At 43.7% G+C, this 22,676-nt stretch overlaps 1 protein-coding gene across 1 annotated transcript in view; it reads left to right on the top strand.

The window, feature by feature from the left end:
* The first annotated feature begins 3,107 nt into the window (after positions 1-3,107).
* The window catches only part of MTUS2 (microtubule associated scaffold protein 2), a 59,155-nt gene continuing 39,586 nt past the window's right edge, over positions 3,108-22,676 (top strand). Inside the window, exons 1-2 of the mRNA XM_045566892.1 lie at positions 3,108-3,290; positions 13,751-13,817. Coding sequence (XP_045422848.1) covers positions 3,237-3,290; positions 13,751-13,817 — 121 coding nt within the window. The 5' untranslated portion in view covers positions 3,108-3,236. The remainder of the gene's footprint in view (positions 3,291-13,750; positions 13,818-22,676) is intronic.

Raw genomic sequence — 22,676 nt, 5'->3', positions numbered from 1 at the left:
CTGGGTGATGGGTGTATGAAGAAAAAGTTTAAAAAAAAGGATAGATGAAACAAATGCACCAACATCTTGATAGCTGCAGGAACTGGAAATGCAAATATGAAGCTACTTTGTATTTATCTCTATTTTTGAGTGTATTTCTAATTTTTATAGCATGTAAGGAAACAAACAAGGCACATAGGACACGGGTACATTTCTCAAAATCTAGGTTGTGTGTGTTGAGATCCTACCATGTATGCGATTGCAGTGCTGTGCCCTTTAATATCTCCTCTGTGCACAAGAATAGAAGCTGAAAATCACCTTCCTTTGTGTAGATTCTTCAGTCTCACCCTAAGCTCCTGGGAGCAACTGTGTTAGCAAGATCTCATGCATCTCCCAAGAACAAGCAGTAATTTTCTAGTACAGTGCCATCTAAATCCTAACTTAGAAAGAAACAGTTCCCTAAAGTGAACTATCTGCAGGAAAACAACTGTGCTTGGAAGAAAGCATCCTTTAAATCAATATGGGGAGAAGTTTAGATTTGTGGAGCCTCCCCACTCCCTCTGGCTCCTTCCACAACAGGGGCTTTGCTCTGTCTTGACTTAATCCATGCCTGTGGTTCAGGAACCGTTTGCCTCCAGGTGAATTCAAGCTACTGCTATTTTTTATTGTGGTAAAATATAACAAAAAGTTTACCAGCTTAACTATTTTTAAGTGTACAGTTCAGTAGTGTTAAGTACAGATGCTCCTCAACTTATGACAAGGTTACAAAAACACACTTTCGACTTAGGATATTTGCAATGTGTGATGGGTTTATCTGGGCATAGCCCCATCATAAACTGAGGAGCATATTGAATGTGTCTCAACATCGTGGAGTAGAAAACTCCTAAAATGAACTATGTAAATCAAGGACAGTCTGTACGTTCACACTGTAGTGGAACCAATTTCCAGAGTTCTTTTCATCTTATAAAACTGAAGCTCTGTGTTCATTAAACAACTCCCCATTCCCCCAGTCCCCCAGCCAGCCCCTGGCAACCCCTATTTGACTTTCTGTCTCTGTGAATTTGATCTCTCTAGGTACCTCATGTAAATGGAATCATACAGTGTTTTTCCTTTTGTGACTGGCTTATTTCACATAGCATAATGTCTTCAAGGTTCATCCATGTTGTAGAATGTGTCAGAATTCCCTTCCTTTTGAAGACTGAATGATATTCCATTGCACACATATGCCATATTTTGTTTATCCATTCATCTGTCGATGGACATTTGTGTTGCTTCCACCTTTTGGCTACTGTGAATAATGCTGCTTTGAACATGGGTGTACCAAGCCACCACTTCTGATGACATAGATTTTCCTCATAGAGGTTTCAAAAGCCCCAGGAAAAGCTCTCAGCCCAGGTTCAAGCTCAAGGTACCAGGAGCTTCTCTCCCTCTAAGGGGTCTGCCCAAGCTCACTGCTGAGCAATGTCAGCCTGTGTGAGAGGGGGCAGCTCTGGACCTCCTGACATCACAGAGCCCAGATAGGGGTCCTTGCATTTTTCCTGGAACTCTTTGTTTTAAACCAATAAAAATAAAACATGCTAGCAGGAGAGTAAAATGTAGAAATTTGCTCCCTCCTGTTTTCCATTCCTCAAGGGTTGGCTGCTGTTACATGAACAGTGTGTATCTTTCCAAAACTTTACTCCAAACATATACAAAGGTATATGTGGGCTTTGTTTTTTATAAAAGTTTACTTTCTAACTCAACAGTGTATCATCTTTCCATGCATGGTAATGGTATTGGAAAGCTAAAGTATTTTCCATTTTTATGCTATTATGGACGATGCCGAATTGAGTACCTTTATGCAAACATGCTTGCATATTTATATTAGTATTATTGTAGTTTAGATGTGGAAATGTTGGGTCAAGATGTATGTACATTTAATATTTTGATAGGTACAGCCAAATTGCCTTTCTAAAGGATTATGCTAATTTACCTATTAGCTTTAAAGAAAGATTTGAGCTTATTCTTTCACGTTTACGGCAAACATATCCAGTCTATGCCTATTTGATCACCAAACATTCTTTCCTCTCTCCAAGCAAATCTAAATAACCTACACAACTTAATTAAAATCCGCCTGGAAAAGCTCAGTAAAGTTAGTAAAATCATCTAGTTTTAAAAATTATTGTCTCCTTGTGGCCTTAGGCAAATTTAGTGGGCAAAATGTAATTGTATATTTCTGCAGATGATAAATTTCAGGATTTCTCCTCTGAGGTCTGAGGACATACAAAATTAATCTTGTAAATATTTGCATCTTTTACTTTCAGGATTACATAAATATATTTTAAAATACCAAGTCTCTTTTGGGAGAAACAAAACAAAACTTTTGCTTCCTGCCTTCTTCCCTTTTTGATTTTTAACTGTTTGAAAAATCACAAATTGCTTAGGTCAAGTCCTCAAGCTTTCGTGCCAATTTGGCTAGGAGAAATGTATGTCTCAGATTCCAATTTTTAATGACTTAAGTCACTTGAGTGGTCTGTGTATGTCAGCCTGGGCCAGCGATTTCACAATTATATTTCAAATATGAAGATTTCATCAAATAAGGCAAAAAAAAATTGTTCATGGCATGCAAATTTGAAAATGGGCAGTTGGTTGTCCCCATTAGCAACCATGACCCTGAGAGGTGTGTCCTGGGAGGAGAGGCCCTATGCATCACGTTTATAAACATTTTTCCTTCTCAGATGAATGAAAGCCGGGATTTGAGCAGAGCCGAGCCCCCGCCAGCCCCCCGGGTCGGCCGGGCCGCGTCCCCGGAGCCGCTGCCTTTGTGTGCCGGCTGCGCGCTCTCCAGGCGTGTCTGCGCGGCGCCCGGGCGCAGCCCCACGCGGGGAGGGCCGGAGCGGCCCCGGAGCCGGCGGTCCTCCTAGAGGGATGGCACTGGTAAATGCTCCGTTGTCATGCGACTATTGATCTGCCTCACTGTGAGGATTCCAGGGGCAAAGTGACCCTCCCTCCCGCCTGTCCCCTCCCTTCCTCGCTCCCCGCCCGGTCTCCCGCTGCCGAATCCGAACGCTGCCGCTCTGCTCGCCTCCCCCTCTCATTCCTCTGGCTCCCGGATTCCTGAAGTTATTAGGAGAAATAAGGTAGCCGAGGGGACCACATGGAAGTTGTGACAGCTCCCAGCGGCGGCGCGCCCCTTTGGTGTGCGCCCGTCCCTCGGCTCAGGAGTTGCCCGCGGACACGCTGAATGAAGGAGGTCCCCTTGCCAGCCGGCTGCCGCGATGGGCCACTGCTGCTGCAAGCCTTATAACTGCCTCCAGTGCCTGGACAAGACGGTACTTTCCTTCCCCTCTCCTCTTCCCCCTCCTCCTTCGCAAGGGCAGAGAGAAAGCGGTGAGCCAGCCACCTCTGTCCCTGTCCCCCTAGCATGCCTGTGCGCTTTGTTGGTGAACAGGAAGCTCCCTTTACTCGTTCCACTGTGCTGAATCGTGAGTGGTGTTCACAGAAACATTTGGTCTCACATACTCTGCAGTGCCTTACATAATTCTTTATTCCTGCAGTCTCAAATGTAACTGTTGCATTTTCCTGAAATAGTAGGGCTCTGCTCAAACATTTTGAAATCCAAACTGCCAGGAAATCCTTGGAATATTCTTAATGCATTTTAATGTACCTGTGAAACCTAAGACGGTCCAGTGGGGAATTTACATTAGCTAGGCATGTTTCTCTTTGCCAAGTGCTAACTTTGAAAGTTTACCACTCTTTTTTAAAAACAGCATCCATCCCTGTAATTTATATTCTTGACATCAGAGAAGAAAGCACACCAGTGTAGTTTTTCTCTCTGTACTTTGCGTCACAGAGGGATGAATAGCAGAGAGGTGAAAACTTAAAGAGCCAGAGAGAGTCTGAAGGTGTGTTCAAGTCTTCACTGCAAGCAAAATTCACAGCCAGGGAACTGAAAATAGAGTACGAGAGAGAACTGTATAGCAATTCCAACACAAAGCCTTTCTGTGCTTTTGACATTTGCCTATTCTGTGAGCTTGCAGAGGGATTAGGTTATGCTTTTAATTTTGCTACTAGAAATCCGTGGGCAAGAACTCTTGTCTCTGTGATATATTTTATTATCGTATACATTTGGATTTCTCAAAGACGCATGGAATGGAATTTCACCAGGGGCTGAAATTGCCTCCTTTCCACCATGTGGGGATGAGCTAGCTAGACAGCTTGAGATATAGTATGTGACCAGGCCAAGGAAAATATATGGCTTAATATAAAACTCATCACAAGGCGGTCACTTGGGAACATCTTAGTTACCAGTTCTGCTTATGAACTTTGACCTAAAGTAGGGTTTCATACCACCTAGTAAAATTACACTGATACCTTAGAAGTCACTTAGCACTTTTGCTCCAACAGAAAAAACTACTTCAATGGGTTCGGCTTTTGCTACCGTGAATATGAACTGAAATATTTATATACACATTTATGTGCTTTTAACAAATAGAAATAAAAAACATTTGCATTTTATGTCTGCAAACCCAACATTGAAGTGATTCAGCCCTTTTTCAAGGGAAGTGATCACAAAAAGGTGTTGAAGGGAGCTTTCCAACAATAGTTATAGTAAAAGGAAAAGATTTTCTACATGTGCAACAATATAATAAACTTCACATTTCTGCACCCTGTTACAAAAGTTTTAGAAATAGAGGCTGTAATATGGAGGCCTTTTTGTTTGAGAAGGTATATTTTAAAGTGAATCTGTTTTTGTTTTGATTCAAATCAGCTTCTTGAAAATAATTATCTCTATGTCATTCTTGAATTCAGAGATTTTAGAAGATAATTCAATGTTATTTCATCTCTTTAGTAGTGTGATATTTAAGTAACTTCTAAATGTGTTAGCTTTTGAACTTCAAATTCAATATGAATTATTCTTTACTGGTGAAAACTTAAAAATTTACACTGCATTTATCAACTTTTTCATCTTGTTCACACCCACATTTCTTGACTTTTCTTTGCTACATTTCAGAATAGTAATCCCATTTGAGGTTTTATAGATATATATTCATAGGTGTTCTTGTAAGAAATTGAGAACTTTCATTTTTTAAACAAGAAAAAAGGCGTTGTTTTACAAGTTACTTTTTAGCATAACTTCACCAGCAGTTTGCCAAAACCATTTATTTATTTGATAGTTTACCTACCCATTGGGCTAGGCATTGCATACTGGGACATTGTAGGATTCTACTCCAACCTCCAACTCTAGAAATCGGTACTCCTTCAAATCCCACAATAAAATTCTTCAGTCTGTTAATCACCTCCAACAACCCCAACATCAATATGGATTTTAAAAGCCTGGTAAAATTGTTGATAAAGTCGTTGCTGTAATTTGCATTACAGAGCCCAGCTTAATACACCTTAAAAAAATAAACATTTCCTCAGAACTTCATATAGATACAAAATAGAAAACTTTATTTTGAGAAATAAAAACATTTAATAACAGTTTGATCATAGTACAGCAAAAGATGTTCTGAAACATAGTGGAACAATTAAAGATACTTTTAAGGTAATCAGTTTCAGAGATGGGGCTAAGAAATTTGAATAGTTAAATGCTTCTTTAGCGTTAATTCATTAGGGGAAATTAGAATCTTTCCTAGAATATAAAATGAAAAACAAATTGTTAAATGAACAAATGGTTTTTAAAAGCTGTTTGTGCTTATGTATTTCGAACTTATAAAAACCTGCTCATTGGGAATATTTATTGCAGATTTACTCTGTGCCAAGTTACTATGGGGACTACCAAAGCATTCTTAAAAGGCACGCCCTGCCTTGGGTAGTTTACCAATAGCTGGTTTGGTTGTACTTCCACCTCTTCCAGACAAATTACAAGTGGGGTAGGTACCAATAACACAAGCAGAGCAATTGGACATTCATACAGGATTGGAGTATAATTAAGTGAAAGTTATGTTGTGCTGACCATACCTGTTTCTGGAATTTAGGAGAAATTAGGCTAGAACCGTAGGCAAGGTTTCTTGGAAAAACTGGAACATGAATTACATTTTGAAGTGTAATTTTATTAAAATGAAGAGGAGAAGGAATGTAATGCCAAGCAAGGAGTCCATGAGGAAAGGTGTTTTAGTCCAGTCTGATGCAGTGTGAGAGAGGAAATCTCGTGGTAAACGCAGTGGGAAATCCGGCACATAGGGACTATGGGGACTTTTCCAGCCCGAAAGCTGTACCCACGTTTTCCAACTTGAGTTAATAAAAGTGGGCTTTTGAGCAGAGATGCAGTCTGTAGAAAGACTCATCTACAGGTATTTTGTAAGGAACGATATGACCCAGGAAGGCCATCAAGGCACCCAGATAGATCCCAAAGGGTCCATTCACCTGTGGGCTCAACGTGGCCCAGGAGGAAGCCAGCAGCTCCGTATGCACAGAAACTCCTCCTTCCTAACCTCCCTAAGTTGATCGTTGTTAGGATCGTTGAGTTATTAAGAGAAATAAACTAGATGTGTAAACTAGAATGTCAGCTTGCTCTTTAACAATAAGAAATATAATGACACACAAATGTTAACAAGCCTGAAAAACATGTTATTTCTTTTAAGAGTCAAAAATCTAGCTTCATAACAAGCTTTGATGGAAGTGGAATCTGAGCTGGCGAGTTATGTTATTTAAGAATCCAGAGGCCTCAGAGCCTGCTGGGTCCAGGTCCCGTTGCCCCTACCGCCTGACACACACTCAGGAAGGCTGTGTGGCTGTCACTGGCCCTCGAGACTGCCTTCTCCAAGCTCCCTTTGCTGTCCAAATCCCCTTGGAATGGACTTGTTCTTTCTCAAAATGCACTGATAAATTCAGTCTGACACCAAGTCTTACTGGTTTAGGTACTATCCCTCCCTTTAGGGGTTACTTTGCATGTCTCTACCCTAACCTTTTATGTGTTGATTATAATCTCAGAGGCTAGTCCTATTTACCTTTTCTCTAAATTCTTGGTAGGGGTGGGAGTTGGGAGAAGGCACCTCACTGTTCCTCCCCGGTATGCGTGGGCGCGCTCTGACAGTAATAAATTTGGGCAGGTGCTTAGAGGAAGGTAGAATCCAGAAAGGTCAAGAAACTTCTTAAGTGATACATCTAATCCGTTTAGGATTAAAAATCAAAGTACTGGCTAATATTCCTTTCTCCTGCACTTACTCTGAGATTTAGAATTTCCCAGCATTGCTTCTTTGAGTTAGCATTCCTTCTCCTTGGCCCCATTAATCTCTGTCCTTTCCAATTGCTCATTAGTAATCCAACTATGGTATGATATTCCCTTACAAACAACAGACTTTTGGGAAATCTAGATATTTTTTAACTAGTAACTCTTCCCCACAAGCACAAGGGCAAAGGCTCAAATTATGCATTTTTAAATTTAGTCATTCTGATTTCCTTTAATACAAGGTATGACTTTGCTTGTTTTTCACACAAGTAGACACTGAAATGTATTGGAGAGTATTACATGTGAAGGATACTTTGTTTCTGACCAGCTATATTAAATTTCATTTCAGAAAAGCAGATCATTATACAAAAACCCAAAGGCCTTAGTGTTAATTCTATGTGAAAGAAATAATACTTATTGATTAACTCAAGACGTGGTATCAGTGCTGCCTTAAAGCTGTAATAACTGAAATGAAAAACAAAAGGTCAGTCCACCTCTCAAGGGATTTGTCCACAGAGTGATGTTATGAATCCGACCAATCTTCATAATATTAATACTGAAATGAATGCAGCATTCACAAAACGTGGCATGAAAACAGCTCTGAAGACATGCTCTGCTGCTGTCACCTTATGGCTGGTTCATTTTAAAATACAAAAGACAGTGTTTGCTGTCTTTATTTTCTTAAGTTTATTGAGACAAAGTTGTACAATGTGGATTTAAACCCTAACCTAAACTCATGGGGCCCTGGGTGAGAAGCAATATTGTTTTGGGGAAGAATGAAAAATTCTCTAACCTTTTTGCCATTTAGTGTGTATGTGTGTCACATTTGGATTTTTCAAATTCATAATAAAAAAGATCTGGATGTTTCCTGTAATACCAGAATCCCACAGATCTCTTATTTAATCCCCTGTGTGGTTCTTCTGTCTAGCTTGGAAAAATATGGCCCAGCTCACAGAGTTGGATTTTTCCGATCTGTACTGATTTCAGAGCAGGCTAAAAATATAGGAAAGATGAGTTAGGAGTCTTTGGGCTTATGCATATATTTTTTAGTTTGCATATATATGTCTCTTCTTTAACAAAAAGTCAGATTGGGAAGCGGGAGCTGATAAAAATACTCATAACTACAGTAAATTTTATGAACTTGTCCTCAGTACCCCTTGTAGCCAACCAGGAATTCCTGCAGGTGTATCACAGACCAGAGGCAGAAAGTTGGAGGGATATGAGAAGGGCCCATGGGGGTGGGGGACAGAGGTTCTCAGGAAGCCCTGGGAGCTGATTTGTGTCACTGGGTCTCTCGGCCTTTGCCTGGGTTGCTCTTTTCATATCCTCTTGCTCATTCATCTTCTGTTCTCAGATTAAATCTCCAGGACAGCCTTGCCCTCTTGAGTTAGATCACGTTGTTTTATAATTGCTTCCTCGTTCACTGACTCTCTGGGAAACAACTCCTTGAAGGCAGAAATGTCCTGCTTGGCACGGTGTCTGTCTGGCACATAGTAGGCAGTCAGTAAGTATGTGTAATTTTGTATCAGTTTCCTGTTTCTAGATTAACTGGGGTGAAAGCACCTCAGATTCACCCAGCATTCAGTTTTCATACTGAATAGGCTATTCTGTTGGTTTCTACTTTGAGGAGGGGCATAGGTAGCTTATGCCCAAGTGTAGAGTCCCATGGGTGATGCTAACCAGGAGAGGCATGTTCACTTCCTATGACCACCAGGTTCACACCATAGCATCAACCATCTGAGCAGATAATTCCCATTAACCAAGCACATTAAAATAACAGAGTGTGGCAGGATTCCTTGGGGCTTGGCCACACATCCAGTTGCTTGAGGTTAATGGAATGATTAGTAGATTGTCTGCTTTGCCAGGCTTCTCTAGCTAGAGGAGGTAAAAGGCAGCACCCTTTTCACCCTATGAGAAGCCTTAGCATTGGGAGCCATGTCTATAAAGATGAGTAATCTTCACTGTGGCAGACTTGCAGGGGTATGTTTAGGGCAAGAGGTGTAGGGGGTGAGTTGGATGGTTCATGGGAATAACTCATCTTGCATTCCATCTGTGAGTAAGATATATATCCAGCTGAAATGAATAGGGAACGCAGAGTGCAAAGGAGAGAGGTACATGGCCAAATAAAAGAGGTAGCTAAGAAGATGCAGCTGCTGGCTTAGGGCTTGGATGAATGTTCCCCAAGTGTCCATTTCCAGTTAAGCTTGTCATGGAGTAAACAGAAATTTTAGAGGAATGGCCTTCTTAAGGCTTTGCGATTTCTGGACTGTATCACCAGGATAGTTTGGATGGTTAATACTGAGTTCTATTTTTAGCCATCTTGAGTGAAAACAGGAGCTCATGCACTTGGCACCAGTTCGGAATTTTCCACTCATCCCCCATTTAGAGAAGCACTGATCTAACCCTGGGCGGCCTTGCTCATATTTCAGTCATCCTGTGGTGTCATCACCCCAGGCCTGGCTTAGGTTGGGGAACGAAGCAGAATGGTGATTTGATATCCTTTCAAAGGGAGTCCCTGGTGTTTGACAGAACCTAAGGGCCTTGCAAGACCATGCTGGACAGTTGAGCCATGATGGGTACAGGCATAACTCTTTGAGGCAAGGAGCCATGAGTGGAAGGTTCCTTTAAGTTCCCCTCTTGCCCAAGGAACAGTATTCCTGCAGTTGTAGCTGTTGACTCATTTCATTGCAGGCTAGCACTACGTCATTCTGGTTTGGCTTGCAGGAAGCAAAAAGTTACTTACTTGATGCAGAGAATTCATAAATTAGAAGAGTTGATATCATTTCAAAAACAAGCACTTAAGGAAGAAGGGCTGTCGCCAAACTGCCCAGGCTGGCCTCAGCAAGGCAGAGCTGAGCTTTGCCAGCATCTTTAGCGGGAACATATCCAGAGGCCTTCAGAAAGCATCCTTCTAGAGGTCGTTGGGGAAAACTAAATAGCTCCCCTATCAGAAGTTACAGTCTGTGTAGGTTATGCTAACGTGGGTCCAAATGCTGGAAATGTATAATACCAACATGCAACCCACCCATCAACACCAAGGACAGGCACAGGTAGTTCAGGCTGTGGGGTGGGGTGTGAATGCAGCCAGGGACTCTGTTGTTTCATTGCAACAGAATGGCCAGGAGCTGACTCTGCCTCTCATCCACTCACACCTGAAAAGTTTCGTGGTAACAAGTGCTCGGATCCAACCTGAGGATCAGTGAGATTTGAACCTTGATGTTGCACCTATCCAAGCATGAGTAGGAAGGGAGATTCTTGGTGTGTTCATGTTTGGTGAAGAGAGTGGATGATGGGTTAAAACCCCTGCCTCTGCCATTTCCTGGTTGGCTGTGCAGGCGCCGGTCACTTTACCCAAGACACCCAGTTTCCCTCTCTGTGAAGGGAAATAAAACCAGGGCCCCCTGGACAGTGTTTGGAGGAGTAAATGAGGTAAGAGGCTTACCTAACACTGTGTCTGGACACAGAGAGGGTTTGGTAGTGGTCAGCATCAATAACCCTTAGTAATTAGTAAATAACACTTAGCCAAAACTTACCAGAGTTTAATTAGCCAGAACTTACCAGAGTTTAGTCCTTTTCCTTGACATTTTAGCCATCAGATTTGTTGCTTATCTTTGGCAGCCACTTGATGCCTGTAGTTTGAAACTGGTTGGTTTTATAGCCTGAGCTTGTAAAAGGGTGGAGGTGAGGTGGCCCCTGCGTCCCACATGGAGAGGGTACCAGGTCTCTAATCTCACTTCTGTTTCCTTCCTACTTCTCTGTCCATCTCTCCCCCCATCCCTCCCTTTCTTCTCTTGCTTCTTTTCTTTTATTCTCCCACTTTGTTCCCCTCAATCTTATTTGTGTTTCTCCTAAAGCAACAGATGGGTGGGGAGGGCCTGGCCACAGGGCAAAGTGATTCTCATCTGAAGGTCTGCATCAGCAATCTCCTCCCTGGTCAGCCCTGTCCCGGAGCAAGCCTGTCCCCCTCATGAGGCTCCGAGCCACCCCTTCCCCAAATGCCTGATTCTCCTGTGGCTGGAAAGCGTAGACTGATTTGTTATGATATGGGAGAATCCTCGGGCTTGACACTGTTAACATCCAACAGGGACCACTCCAGGGGGCTGAGGGAAACTCTGGCTTTGGGTTAGAAAGTAGAGTTAGTTTGTTATTTTTGTGACGTTCTGGTTGTTCACTGCCTGGCCTGGTCTAAGTCTTTGCAACTCTCGTCGCTCTGAGAGTGAGCACTGTAGTGATGCTATTTCTGGACTGATAAGAATAGTATTTCAATATTGTGGCTGTGTTTGGGAATTGGAGGACATGAGTGTTCAGAATTATCCCCGATAATGGAAATAAGTTAGTATTTCTGTTAGTTTAAGACTATTTTAAGGTAAATACTGAAATTAACCCTCTTCAAAATACCAGATTTTCTTAACCTATAGTAACAAGGTCATTCATTGTCAGCTGGCCATATTGTCCTGTTGTTAAAACAAGCATACAATCCCTGTGATCTGTCTGTTTAGGACACATTCCTTGTTCTGGGTTCCCCAGTCTTTGAACTGAATCAAAACTTAGAATAAAATCAGGGCAGACCAGGAAGGTGCTTTAAAAAAACAGAGTATAAGACTCATATGGAAATTCTAAACATATTTAGATAATTAATATGGAAAAGCACCTAAATTGGGTAGCTTACATGTAGGATGCCATCCAGTTGCAAATGAAATAAAAGGAAACAACAGAACTATAACAACCAACATTTGTATGAGCTTGCTAAGTGCTGGACACTATTCTAACTACATCACATATATTAATTTATTTAACCCTCATGATAACCTTGTGCAGTGGGCATGACATCGAGGTGACATCATTTCATGATTGAGAAAATATACATTCTCAACTGTAATTTGCTAGCCTTGAAATGCAGGGAAAGCAAGGATGCTATGGGCTGGGAAGGAGAGAGCTTCATGGATGAGATGGGGAGGGGATTGGTTTGTTGGGTCTATCTTAGTCTGTTCAAGCTACTATCACAAAATACCATAAATGGGGTAGCTTATAAACAATGGAACTTATTTCTCACATTTCCGGAGGTAGGGATGTCCAAGATCTAGGCTCCAGAAGATTCAGTGTCTGGGGGGGACCATTTTTTCATAGATGGCACCTTCTGGCTGCACCTTCATGTGTCAGAAGGGGCCAGGCAGCTCTCTGGGATCCCTTTTATAATGCATTGATCCCATTCATGAGGGCTCATGACCTAATCACCTCCCAAAGTCTTCACCTCCTAATATTATCACCTTGGAGGTTAGGATTTCAACATATGAATTTTGAGGGGACACAAACATTCAGACTATAGCAGGGTCCATTGTCTTTCAAAGGATGGATCCATGGCTTCATTTTCTTAAGAGAACCATTGGCTAATAACTGTTGATGCCTGTGACTACCATAGCTCTGTGTATTATTAGAGTTTTATTTTTGGCACTATGAATATTATGGCATTGCTTAGCAAATGCCCTTTGAATAACCTGGGACCCTCCTACAAACCCAAAGCAGCACATTTGTTTTCCACGTCTAAATGCAGCAGATTCAGGAACAAGAATGTGAGAACTGCCTAGTCACTTTCATCACAGGGTCTTCAGAGGCGCTGAAACCAAAGGTAAAGGTGGTTAATAAAGAAAGAATATTCACAAGGCCCAGGTGACATTCATGCCAAGTGTTTGGTCCACTTTTTAGCCAAAATTCCCTCTCTGGAAATGTTTGCTTTGGAATACCTTCTACAGAATGACAGAGATTTTCTTTGGAGACCTATATTTTGGTATCTCTCCATTGAAGAGAATTTATATAGCATTTCTTTCCTAGTTATTATTAGTAATAAAATTATAATAAACTGTTTATGGTGACTCAATAACCCAGACTACAAAGTCAGCATATCTTCAACTACTTCTCTACTTTATGTCACAGAACGCACTGGGTTTGAAAACAATTTAGCAGTCATTTATTATAGTTACACGTGGCATTTTTTTTTGCACTACATGATACTTCAAGTGTGAGATTTCCTCTTTTTCCTTCTGTTGGTTGATGCTGGTAGTGGAACAAAAAACTTGGAAACCTTAAGTGTTGCTGGTGGTCTTATTACAAAGAGAAATGTTTCATGTGAAGTCTTCTGCTCTGATCTTTGTTATCCATCAGGCAGCTAACCATGTATGGACAAAAGGGTAAGTTGAAGGGACAGCTGGTAAAGCAAGCATTTGCCCCTCAGAGAAATATAGCACAGACTTTTTTATGGTCAAACATCTCACAATAGTGATAATAATTAACAGGGCACAATAATATATGACAGTAGATTAATGTGTGGGACATAAACATGCAAAAAATCATTGCAAGATGATTTACAAGAGTGTAATCTAGAGAAAAGCACAACCACGGGTATTATGACTATTATCTCGCAAGCTGTGCCAGTTGAATGTGATACAAATGAATGAGTCAGACTTGGCTTTGTAAGTTTCATATGCTTACATAATGAGAAAATTATCTCCTTAAGGGCTGGACTTATAAATATTTGTTTAATATGATTCATTAATTAAACATGTGAAAGTGCTTATCTAGCATAAAACTAGGGGACTGTCGGTATTCGTTTTGTTTTTTCAGAATGAAAGTGCCCTTGTGAAAGAAAAAGAGCTGTCAATCGAACTTGCAAACATCAGGGATGAAGTTGGTAAGTAGGGCATTGAAAACGAGGAGCTTAAAGAATGTCTTTTCCTGATTCCTGTTAATGTGTAACAAAAGCAATTACGTCTCCTGCACTAAGCCAGAGCCAACCTGCCTGGATGAATGAAGCATCCTACCCAGCACAGCAGTAGGCTGCAGTAGCCCTAGCAGGGAGCTGTAATTTGTACGTCTCTGTTGTTATAAAGATAGCTCCGTGGCAGTGCACAGGGGAGCTCATCAGGCCTTGACTCTGCTGTTCGCAGACGGCAGCACATTCATCAGTCTTCATCTAGCTAAGCCCCCTCCTATATATAACAGGAGGTGCTGCGTGTAAGATGCAGGTGCTCCATGGCTTCCTACCGCTGTACACCCTGCCCTGAAACACTCAGTGATCTAGAACAAGGTCAAAAACCACAAATCTGGTCAGAATAAAAATCTGAGGGTTCCTGTTGAAATTCCTAGTGGCTTGAAGGAATGTTCTAATTCAGTCTGAATCATACAGACCTTACAAATAAAGGATGATCTCTGGCCCCTGGGGATGTAATGAGAGACAGGCTTTCACTCTAGGCCAGCGTGGTGTTTGCCATGTTCTCATTTCTCAGTCCCGTTTTCTCTCTGGACCGTCTGTTACTCAGTGTCTCCAGGAATCAGTCAGCAAAGGTGAAATAAACATGGCCTGCTCCCACTGGCCTGCTAGTCCTCTCTTGGCCAGTGAGCATTTCTCCTCCGTCTGCGGTGGTTCTGAGAGCAGCCCGCCACGTGCAGGTGTGGCTTCCCCCATGAGCGAAGGGACTTGAACAGTCCCCGCCATCCTCGGCAAGCGGCCAGCCGCGCCGGCAGGTGGGAGGCCACACTTCCCCGGGACTGCACACAGGCCCTCAGGCAGGTGTGCCACAATCGGGCTAGTGAGTTCCAAGCGGAGCTTTCCCCAGTCTTTTTTTCCCCTATATCCCTTTAAGAAAAATATTTTTTTCCTCCCCTGTGAGGTTTATGACTTCTTTTGTCATTGACATAGGTCAGCAGTGGTCTCCTCCTCTCTAAGGAGAGCAGGCCCTGTGGGAAAGCGACAGATAACAGGGCCCGTCCCAGCCTCACCTGCTTGTGATCCGGATCAGCAGGACTCTGCCACTGCCGCTGGGGCATCTACACTCAGCCACCCCGCGGGCAAGCCCAGGGGATTAACCCAGGTGTAGGCGTCCCCGAGTGAGGCCGGCCAGGAAAGGCAGACTGTGAGGAGGGGTCCTGGGACCCCAGGCCGTGAGAGCAGGGTCTGAGCCCGCAGGGAGGAAGAGCAGCGCCAACTCACAGGGGGTGAGGAGTCAGCCCACGCCCCTCGCACCCCTGTGGGAAAGGCTCATCCTTTCTGTTGTTGTTTTCATGGAGATTGAGTCTCCTTTCTCCAAGTCACCACCATCCCTTCCAACCTGCTGTTTGTTGGGTATCACCCCAAATGGCGTTCTCAAAGATGGCCCTGGGATGACCCCATTGTCATGGCTCCCAGGATTGAAACCTCTGTGCCCCACCTAAGTTGCTTCACCAGTGTGGCCACCCTCAGGGGCCAGCTCCCTACTTTCGTCCTCAAAGACTCACACTGAGAGCCACCCCCACTTTTTCCTGAAGGGAAGCCCCAGGCAAGGAATGCTGACCCTGCCCCGGTGCAGGGGATTGTTCCCGTTCCTCTCTGAGGAGGACTTGCCACCCCTCCACCACCGGAGCCACTGGTTCCCCATGTGGGCTGTCCTCTGTGTGTGCACACTGTATATGCACACACACACACACACACACGCACGCAGGCACACACATGTGCACACACATGCACACACACACAATGAGTGAGTCCCCATTGATGACTCCCTGTGGTCTCTTCTAAAGGACGTTCCTCCCCCTTCTCTACTGATAGCGACTATCTTTTCAAAAAGGAGTTCCTCCTTCCTCAGCTGATTAACCGCAAAGCCCGCCCTCTCCAGCCCACCCTCCGGGGCCCTGCTCTCCCTGCGATGTGATCCCGTGGCCTTTCCTTCCCAGTGAAGCTGCAAAAGAACAGGTCGGTCTATGCTGACCTTCAGGTCAATTTCCAGGGTACATGGGGGTGGGGACAGCTGTGAGTCCTGGTTCCCTTCTGGAATCACGCTCCTCCACCTTGTGAAGGTAGAGACCTCCCTGATGCCCCCGTGGCACTGTGTGAGCAGCTCAGAGACAGAGGGTGGAGGTCCCAAAACTCTCCCTTCACAGCCACCCCATTGTCTCAGTTTTCTTTCACAGTCTCAAGGCCAAATAAATTCCTCACAGCAATATTTATTAAGTAGGTAGGTCTGACCAACTTAAGTTTGTATGTCCTAACAACTGAGTGGCCATTTGAAAAACCAACATAAGTGGAAAGAAAAAGAATAATATTTTTGTTCATTTTTATGGAACCATGATTACTTGCTAATGGTGGTGTGGGCCTGTCGGGCCCTGCATAACTGCTCCAGCCTTGGAATCAGACTGGATAATGCCACCCTCATGTCTGGTTTCACATTGATTTTCACTCCATGCTTTTTAACACAGCAACAGCCAGAACCTCAGCTTCCACAAAGATACCATCCAAAGGAACAAAGCATGAGCTAACGTTGAGCTAATGTCAAAACTGTGAACTCTAACAAACTAGGAGTCCACGTGGTGTCCAGAGATCCAACATTGATGTGTGTCCCTCAGAATCATAAAACCCAGCAATGGCCCTGGGAATTTGCTGCAGTGGCTCAGGGTGCCTTGGCACACAGTTTGGGAACCACAGGCTTAGGGACATTTCTCTGCTCTTGGTGGCTGAGAGACTCAAGTGTGAGGATGGGTGGGTCTTCAGAGACTCAGGGACCAAAAGTTGCTCATGAGTAATGGTTCATCAAAAAAAGTATACAGTATTATCCCACATGATTTATGCTTCCTGCTACCTTTTCTTCCTCTTTTACCAAGATATGTTGGTCTTAATTTAGGAAGTAATAGAAAAACATTGAATTAACATATTTTCTCCACATTTTCAATTTGAGGGATATCAAATCTATAGCTCTGAAATATTATAAGCCAATCTCTGAGAATATTTCTCTGTGAAATGGATGAATTTTTAGGTGGTTCCAGGACTTGATGGTTCTGAGCTTGGGCTTTAGGTTCAGGTGGGGAGAGTTGGTTGACATCTCTGTCTCTCGGGTTCCCCTTCACAAAATGGAAAGCCACAGAAGGCAATGCTGATGAAGCACAAAGTAAAGGTGACTCTATTAGGTGTGCAGCAAATACCTTGAATCTAAAGACAGATTACAAAATTTTCCACTCTAGGGGGACTCCTCCCCAGAGAGATGTCTGCACCCCCAGGGGCAAGCTTTGCATCTGGGGACCCTGTAAATCCTGGTGTAGCTGGGTTGGGTGTGCCAAGTCCAATGCCATTTCCCTCAGTGCTTTCCTGAAATTCCTAAATGCAGCAGGCGCTACACAAGGACCACATTGGGTTTGTGGTTTAAGTTTTCTTTGATTTCTGTGTTAGTGCTAAGAATAGAACAAGAATTATCTGCCAAATGAAAAAGCTACCAGAGGGAGAGCAGAGGGGCAGCACCTGGCCAGCCTGGCCAGCCTTCGTCCCCTGTGGGCACGTTAGCAGCAAGTACCCAATCTGTGGTGGAGATTGCATTTGTGAGAGAAGAAAGATGGGGGGTTGTGGGGATCAACTGTCAACTCTAAAGCCCTTAACTTCTGGAGTCTGCTCTCTAACACACCTGCAGTGCCTTCCCCTGAAGGGAGAGGAGAATTAAGTATGTAAGTCTGACTTATGAGCGGTCCATGGAGGAGCGTGTGGCCAGTCCTATGGCATCACCTCCAGCCCTGTCCTTTTTCAGACTTCTCATCAGCTGCGTCTGACGGAAGCTGGAGGTGGGGGTGTGGGGACATGGGGGGGACATGGAATTTCTAAAGGCTGTGAGTTCAGACATGGTAGAAGGGAAGAAAGTAGAAAACGTCAGAACAGTTCAGGCGTATTTATTGCAGATAAATTATTTGTGTATTGGCTGGCCTGTCCCCCAAATCTAAAAATCGCTGCTTAAACTTTTTCATTAAACTACTGCCCTAAATTCTACCAATATCTGCTAATAAGTACTCATCAGTTGTTCACACTTTTGGGGTGAATAAATGCTATCTGAAACTTTAAGCATTTAGTGAGGGTTCTCAGCCCTGATGCATATTAAACCACCTGCAGTGTTACTGTAGGCAACAGAATCAAAATGTTTGAGGGTGGGGCCTAGGCATTTTTTAAAAAGTGAATGTAATCTGTTTGTTAAGTACAGTGATGTGTGAGGGCCAATGAACTACACTGAAGGAGCAGGGGCTTCGAGGTGGGTCAGGGATGAGATGGGGGCAGTAGGTAATCTGGGGTAGACATGGGAGGGTGAGGTCGCATAGGTGAGGGCTCTGGGCAGCAAGAGGGGTCGAGGGAGAGAGGCACAGACAGATGCTGGGGGCAGGGTTCAGAAAAGGAAGATGCAGAAGACAAATTCCACCTGCTTGGAGATGACACAGGGGGCTGCCCTGGCTGCTGGAAACTGGGAGAAGAAAATCCCTCCTTCCCCCTCCTCCCATCAGGCTGGGCGGTCAGGCTTCTGAGGCAGCTACTTTCAGGGTCGGATGGGCTTTCAGGAGATGACCACAGAACGTAACCCCACGGTGCATTTGCTGACACTTCACGTTTACAGTGCCTTCCCACTTGTGACATCTCTGGTAGAACCACGACAGAATCTTCTAGAAGGCTGTGGATTAAATAGCACCCTCTACCAGAGACTTCAGTAAGTGTCATCGCACACTAACTGAGAATCCCCACTAGTTTTTTTTAAGTAGGAATTTCCTGGCATTTGATTTATAAGTAAACTTTGCAAACATGGCCTAGTGAGTGCTGTTTTCTGACACCAGATGTGTGGGGGATGTTTCCACACCAACAGCCAATGAGTCCACACTAGCAGAGTGTCCCGTGATTCACTTTAATGCTGACACTACCCAGAGTTATGCAGACTCTGGAAGTTCAGGGCTGTGTCCCACAAGGCTGCCCCAACTTCTGACACCAGTCGTAAATCCCAGGGGCCAGCCATAGCTCTGACCACCGGCCGTGACTCAGGGGTTCCCGCAAGCCCCTCCTCCTCAGCTTTGATAATCTGCCAGGATGACACACAGGGCAAGGTCTATGGGGACTCAGAGGGAACGGAGCTTCCATCCCTCTCTGGGGGCACCACCTTCCCAGCACCTTGGTGTACTCACCAACCAGGAAGCTTTGAATCTTGTTGTTCAAGAGTTTTTTACAATCTATCCCCAGCCTCCCCTCCTCTCGCTCAAAGTCAGTCGGCGGTGAGGTGGGGGCTAAAAGTTCCAACCCTCTCATCACTTAGTCTTTCTGGTCACCAGCCCCATCCTGAGGCCAAGTAGTGACCCCACCCTAAGTCACCACCAGCATAAACCCAGGTGGGATTGAGAGGGGCTCTTTAGGAATAACAAAAGTTACTCCTATCACTCAGGACATTCCAAGGGTTTTTGAGGGACAAAGGCTGAATATGTTATTACACCACCCCGAGACTAGGTGCTGCAGTTATGGGCATTCTGAGCACCTTGAATGTAGTAGACTCGTAGCATTTTAGAGCCAGTGCAGATCTGAGAGACCATAGCCTAGCCATTGCATTTTAGGGATCAGTCAACAGACTCCTTCAAAGGTCTTGGCTAAAGCTGGGACATCTGCAAAAAGCACCATGAAGAAAAACTTAGTTCTCCTTAGTCTGTTCATTTATTCAACAGATATTTATTGAGCACCTACCTTTTGCAAAGCCTTGGTCGGACAGGGTCACCGTGGGTGGTGGAGTAGGTTATGCCCTGTAGTGGGGCACCCCTCTGAGTGGGGACTGAAATGCATCCACTTTGGAGCCACTCACCAAGCCCCGTGCCCTGGCATGGGGCTGCTGCCACTCAGAGGAAGGGGCATATTTTTGCTAAATTGCACAAAGGCCAGCTTGAGCTGGTGCAGACTCTGTGGTGTGTAAGACTCAGCTTATCTCAAGAAGTTCATAGTCAAAGGTTCCTTGGACGAGGTTGGAAGAAGTACGATCTGTGATGGGCCTTGTTTGCTGATGAGGATGTAGACAGAGGCATGTGCGCAGGGACAGAGAGCACAGTTACCCAGCACCCACTAAGGCCTGCTGCCCCCAGGGAAGCTGCCCTGGACCAGGCACTGCCCATTCTGCACACCTAAGGAAAGAAAGATGTTTCCCCATTCCTCTTTTCACACATCAACGTCTTCACATTGGTCATTTCATAGCCACAAAACATTCCACAGTGCTGATGAACCAGAATAAGCTCTTCTCCTTTGAGCATTGGCAATTTTACCATTTTTTGCTTTTATGCAATGAGTGTAGTGTTTGCAAATTAGTTTTTTCCTCTTGCGTTGGTATTTTCTTGGGACTATATTCTTCAACGCACAGACCAATAACTTTGATAGGATTTCACATTTGTTCCAAATTTATCTGTATGTGAAATGTCCTTAATATTTATCCTGTAAATCAAGACATAAGATTATTGTGGATTTAATCTCAGTGTTGCCAGGGTTGCCTTATAAAGAGGAGACTAAATCTCTCTTCCTCCCTCTCATACACACACACCCCGCTGAGAAGAGACACATAGTATCCGACTATATGTATCAAGGTGTAGTTTGGGATGGAGCTTTTTGTGGTTGAAGAGTAGAGTCCCTATGGGGTGGCTGAATTTGCCTTTATCTGTGTTACCTTAGACAGGTTGAGCATCCCCAATCTGAAAATCCAGAACCCGAAATGCTCCAAAATTCAAAACTGAGTGCCGACATGATGCCCAAAGGGGATGCTCCTCGGAGTATTTCAGATTTTGGATTTTTGGATTCGAGATGCTCAGCCGGTAAGTATAACGCAAATATTCCAAAATCTGAAAAAATCTGACATCTGAAACACTGCTGGTCCCAAGCATTTCGGATAAAGGATACTTAACCCCCAGAGACAAGCAAGGCTTTCTTTCAAAAATGAAACCAGATCAAGTTAGAATTTTAAGTTTATTGTGCATACACACGAAAGAATAGTTCGTGAACTAGGAAACCTCAAACTGAAAAATGGCACAAAGTCTCACTTGGTTCTACCCAGCAAGTCACAGCACAGTTAATAGAGCATGAGGGGGGAAGTATTTTGTCTTTTTCATGGTTGGTTGTCACATAATCTTTTTTTAAGGCAAAAAGAGCTGTTTAAGCTGATTTTTCATAGCTGATTGGTTTAATTTCATTGAATCATGCTGATAAGGACAAAATGCTTGTGTGTGTGTGTGTGTGTTGCTCAGGGTTAGGGTAAGCTGTTTGGGGAAATCAGGGTGAACTTAAGTTTTGGTTATGCAGCTACAGGCAGTTGGCCTTGGAGCATCTAAGCTTTGGCCTCCACTTTTACTTATTTTTTTAACACTGGTCATCCTCCTAAGAGCTTCTCCTCCTTAAGTCGCTCTCCAGGGTTGATGGCTCTTGCCTTGTCTTTGGAGTTGTCTGTAATTGGGTCTGTCCTTGGAAAAGCCTTCCCCAAGAGAAGGGGATGAAAGGGCATTTTAGATCCCCAGGAAACCCGAATCCAGTACCACATCCAGGGAAGGGGGAGCAAATAGGCTAGAAATAGATTTAATATTTGATTTGATTTTTTAAATCACATTTAAAATTTTTTCTAGAGAATGTAGTTTTGAAAATCTGACCCTAGAGTGCCATGCTCCAAAGTTAGAAGTTGAATATTGAATATTTGAAAGGGCGTGCTTACATTTGTAAGCACTGAAACAGATTTGTAAGACATTCTTCCTAGAAGCACATTAGTTCCTTTGGAGACCGTATGCCTCAAGTTTTGTTTACTGCCGTCAGGATGTTCACAGTTCTCTCTCTAGCAAAGCTGAGAGAGAGGATGACATCATGGTCTTATCATTACTGCCTTGTTAGAAAACCTGAACCTTAAAAATCAACATCAATTAGATAAACTCTCCCAGACAGAAAACATGCAATGCAGCAGCTAGGTACAGTGGAGCCTTCTGGCCGGCACTCCTAGTGCTAGACCCTGATGTTCTACCAGCCAGACTGGAAGTCCTGTTTGAAATGTACGTGCAGACCGGAGCAGGTTAGAAGCTGAGCCCACTGCAAACCTCCCACCAGGTCTTTCCTGGGGCTACTCAGAGCTGTGACTATCTGAATATTGTGTGAAATTGGCTCTTATCTCTGAAGTTCTCAATTTCCCCCTCCTCTCCTCTGCCCACCCCCCATCCCCAACGCTGCCCATTGCTTCTGTGCCTTTCTCCCAGCCCCCTCCTCTCTCGAGCTCCTTACAGCCTCTGTTGTAGCTATGCCCCCCACCCCCCGCAAGCCTAGGCCCACAGGTTTTTATCTTCCTGCCAGCTTCAGACTGAAGATGAACTTTGGTTTTTTTTATCTGTACTGAACACTTTTAAAAACACCAAAGACGAAATGTAGGTTCAAAACAGACAACTGTATTTAACAAGGCAATCTTTCTAGCAAAGTTTCTCAGGTATTGTACAGAAATCTAGATGATTAAATCCACATTTTGAATAACATCAGCTTATTGAAATACAGCAAAAAAAACCTTGAATGTTTTCTATAATACAAAATGAGGAGATAATTAAAGAATTTTAAGAGCTTTGATATAAATGTATGGTAGAAATCTAAGTTTGTGGCAGTCAGCACTGAATTATTAAGTTCTTAAGTTATTAACTAGCCTGAATTTTTCAATTTACTCTCATTTATAACTAGCAACCCACACATGCACACACATCCGGTGGAAGTTATTTGTGAGATGATTTTACCTTTCCCAGTTAT

The sequence above is a fragment of the Lemur catta genome, chromosome 13, assembly GCF_020740605.2.
Source record: "Lemur catta isolate mLemCat1 chromosome 13, mLemCat1.pri, whole genome shotgun sequence".
Lineage (NCBI taxonomy): Eukaryota > Metazoa > Chordata > Mammalia > Primates > Lemuridae > Lemur > Lemur catta.
This window is presented reverse-complemented; position numbering and strand designations above follow the sequence as displayed.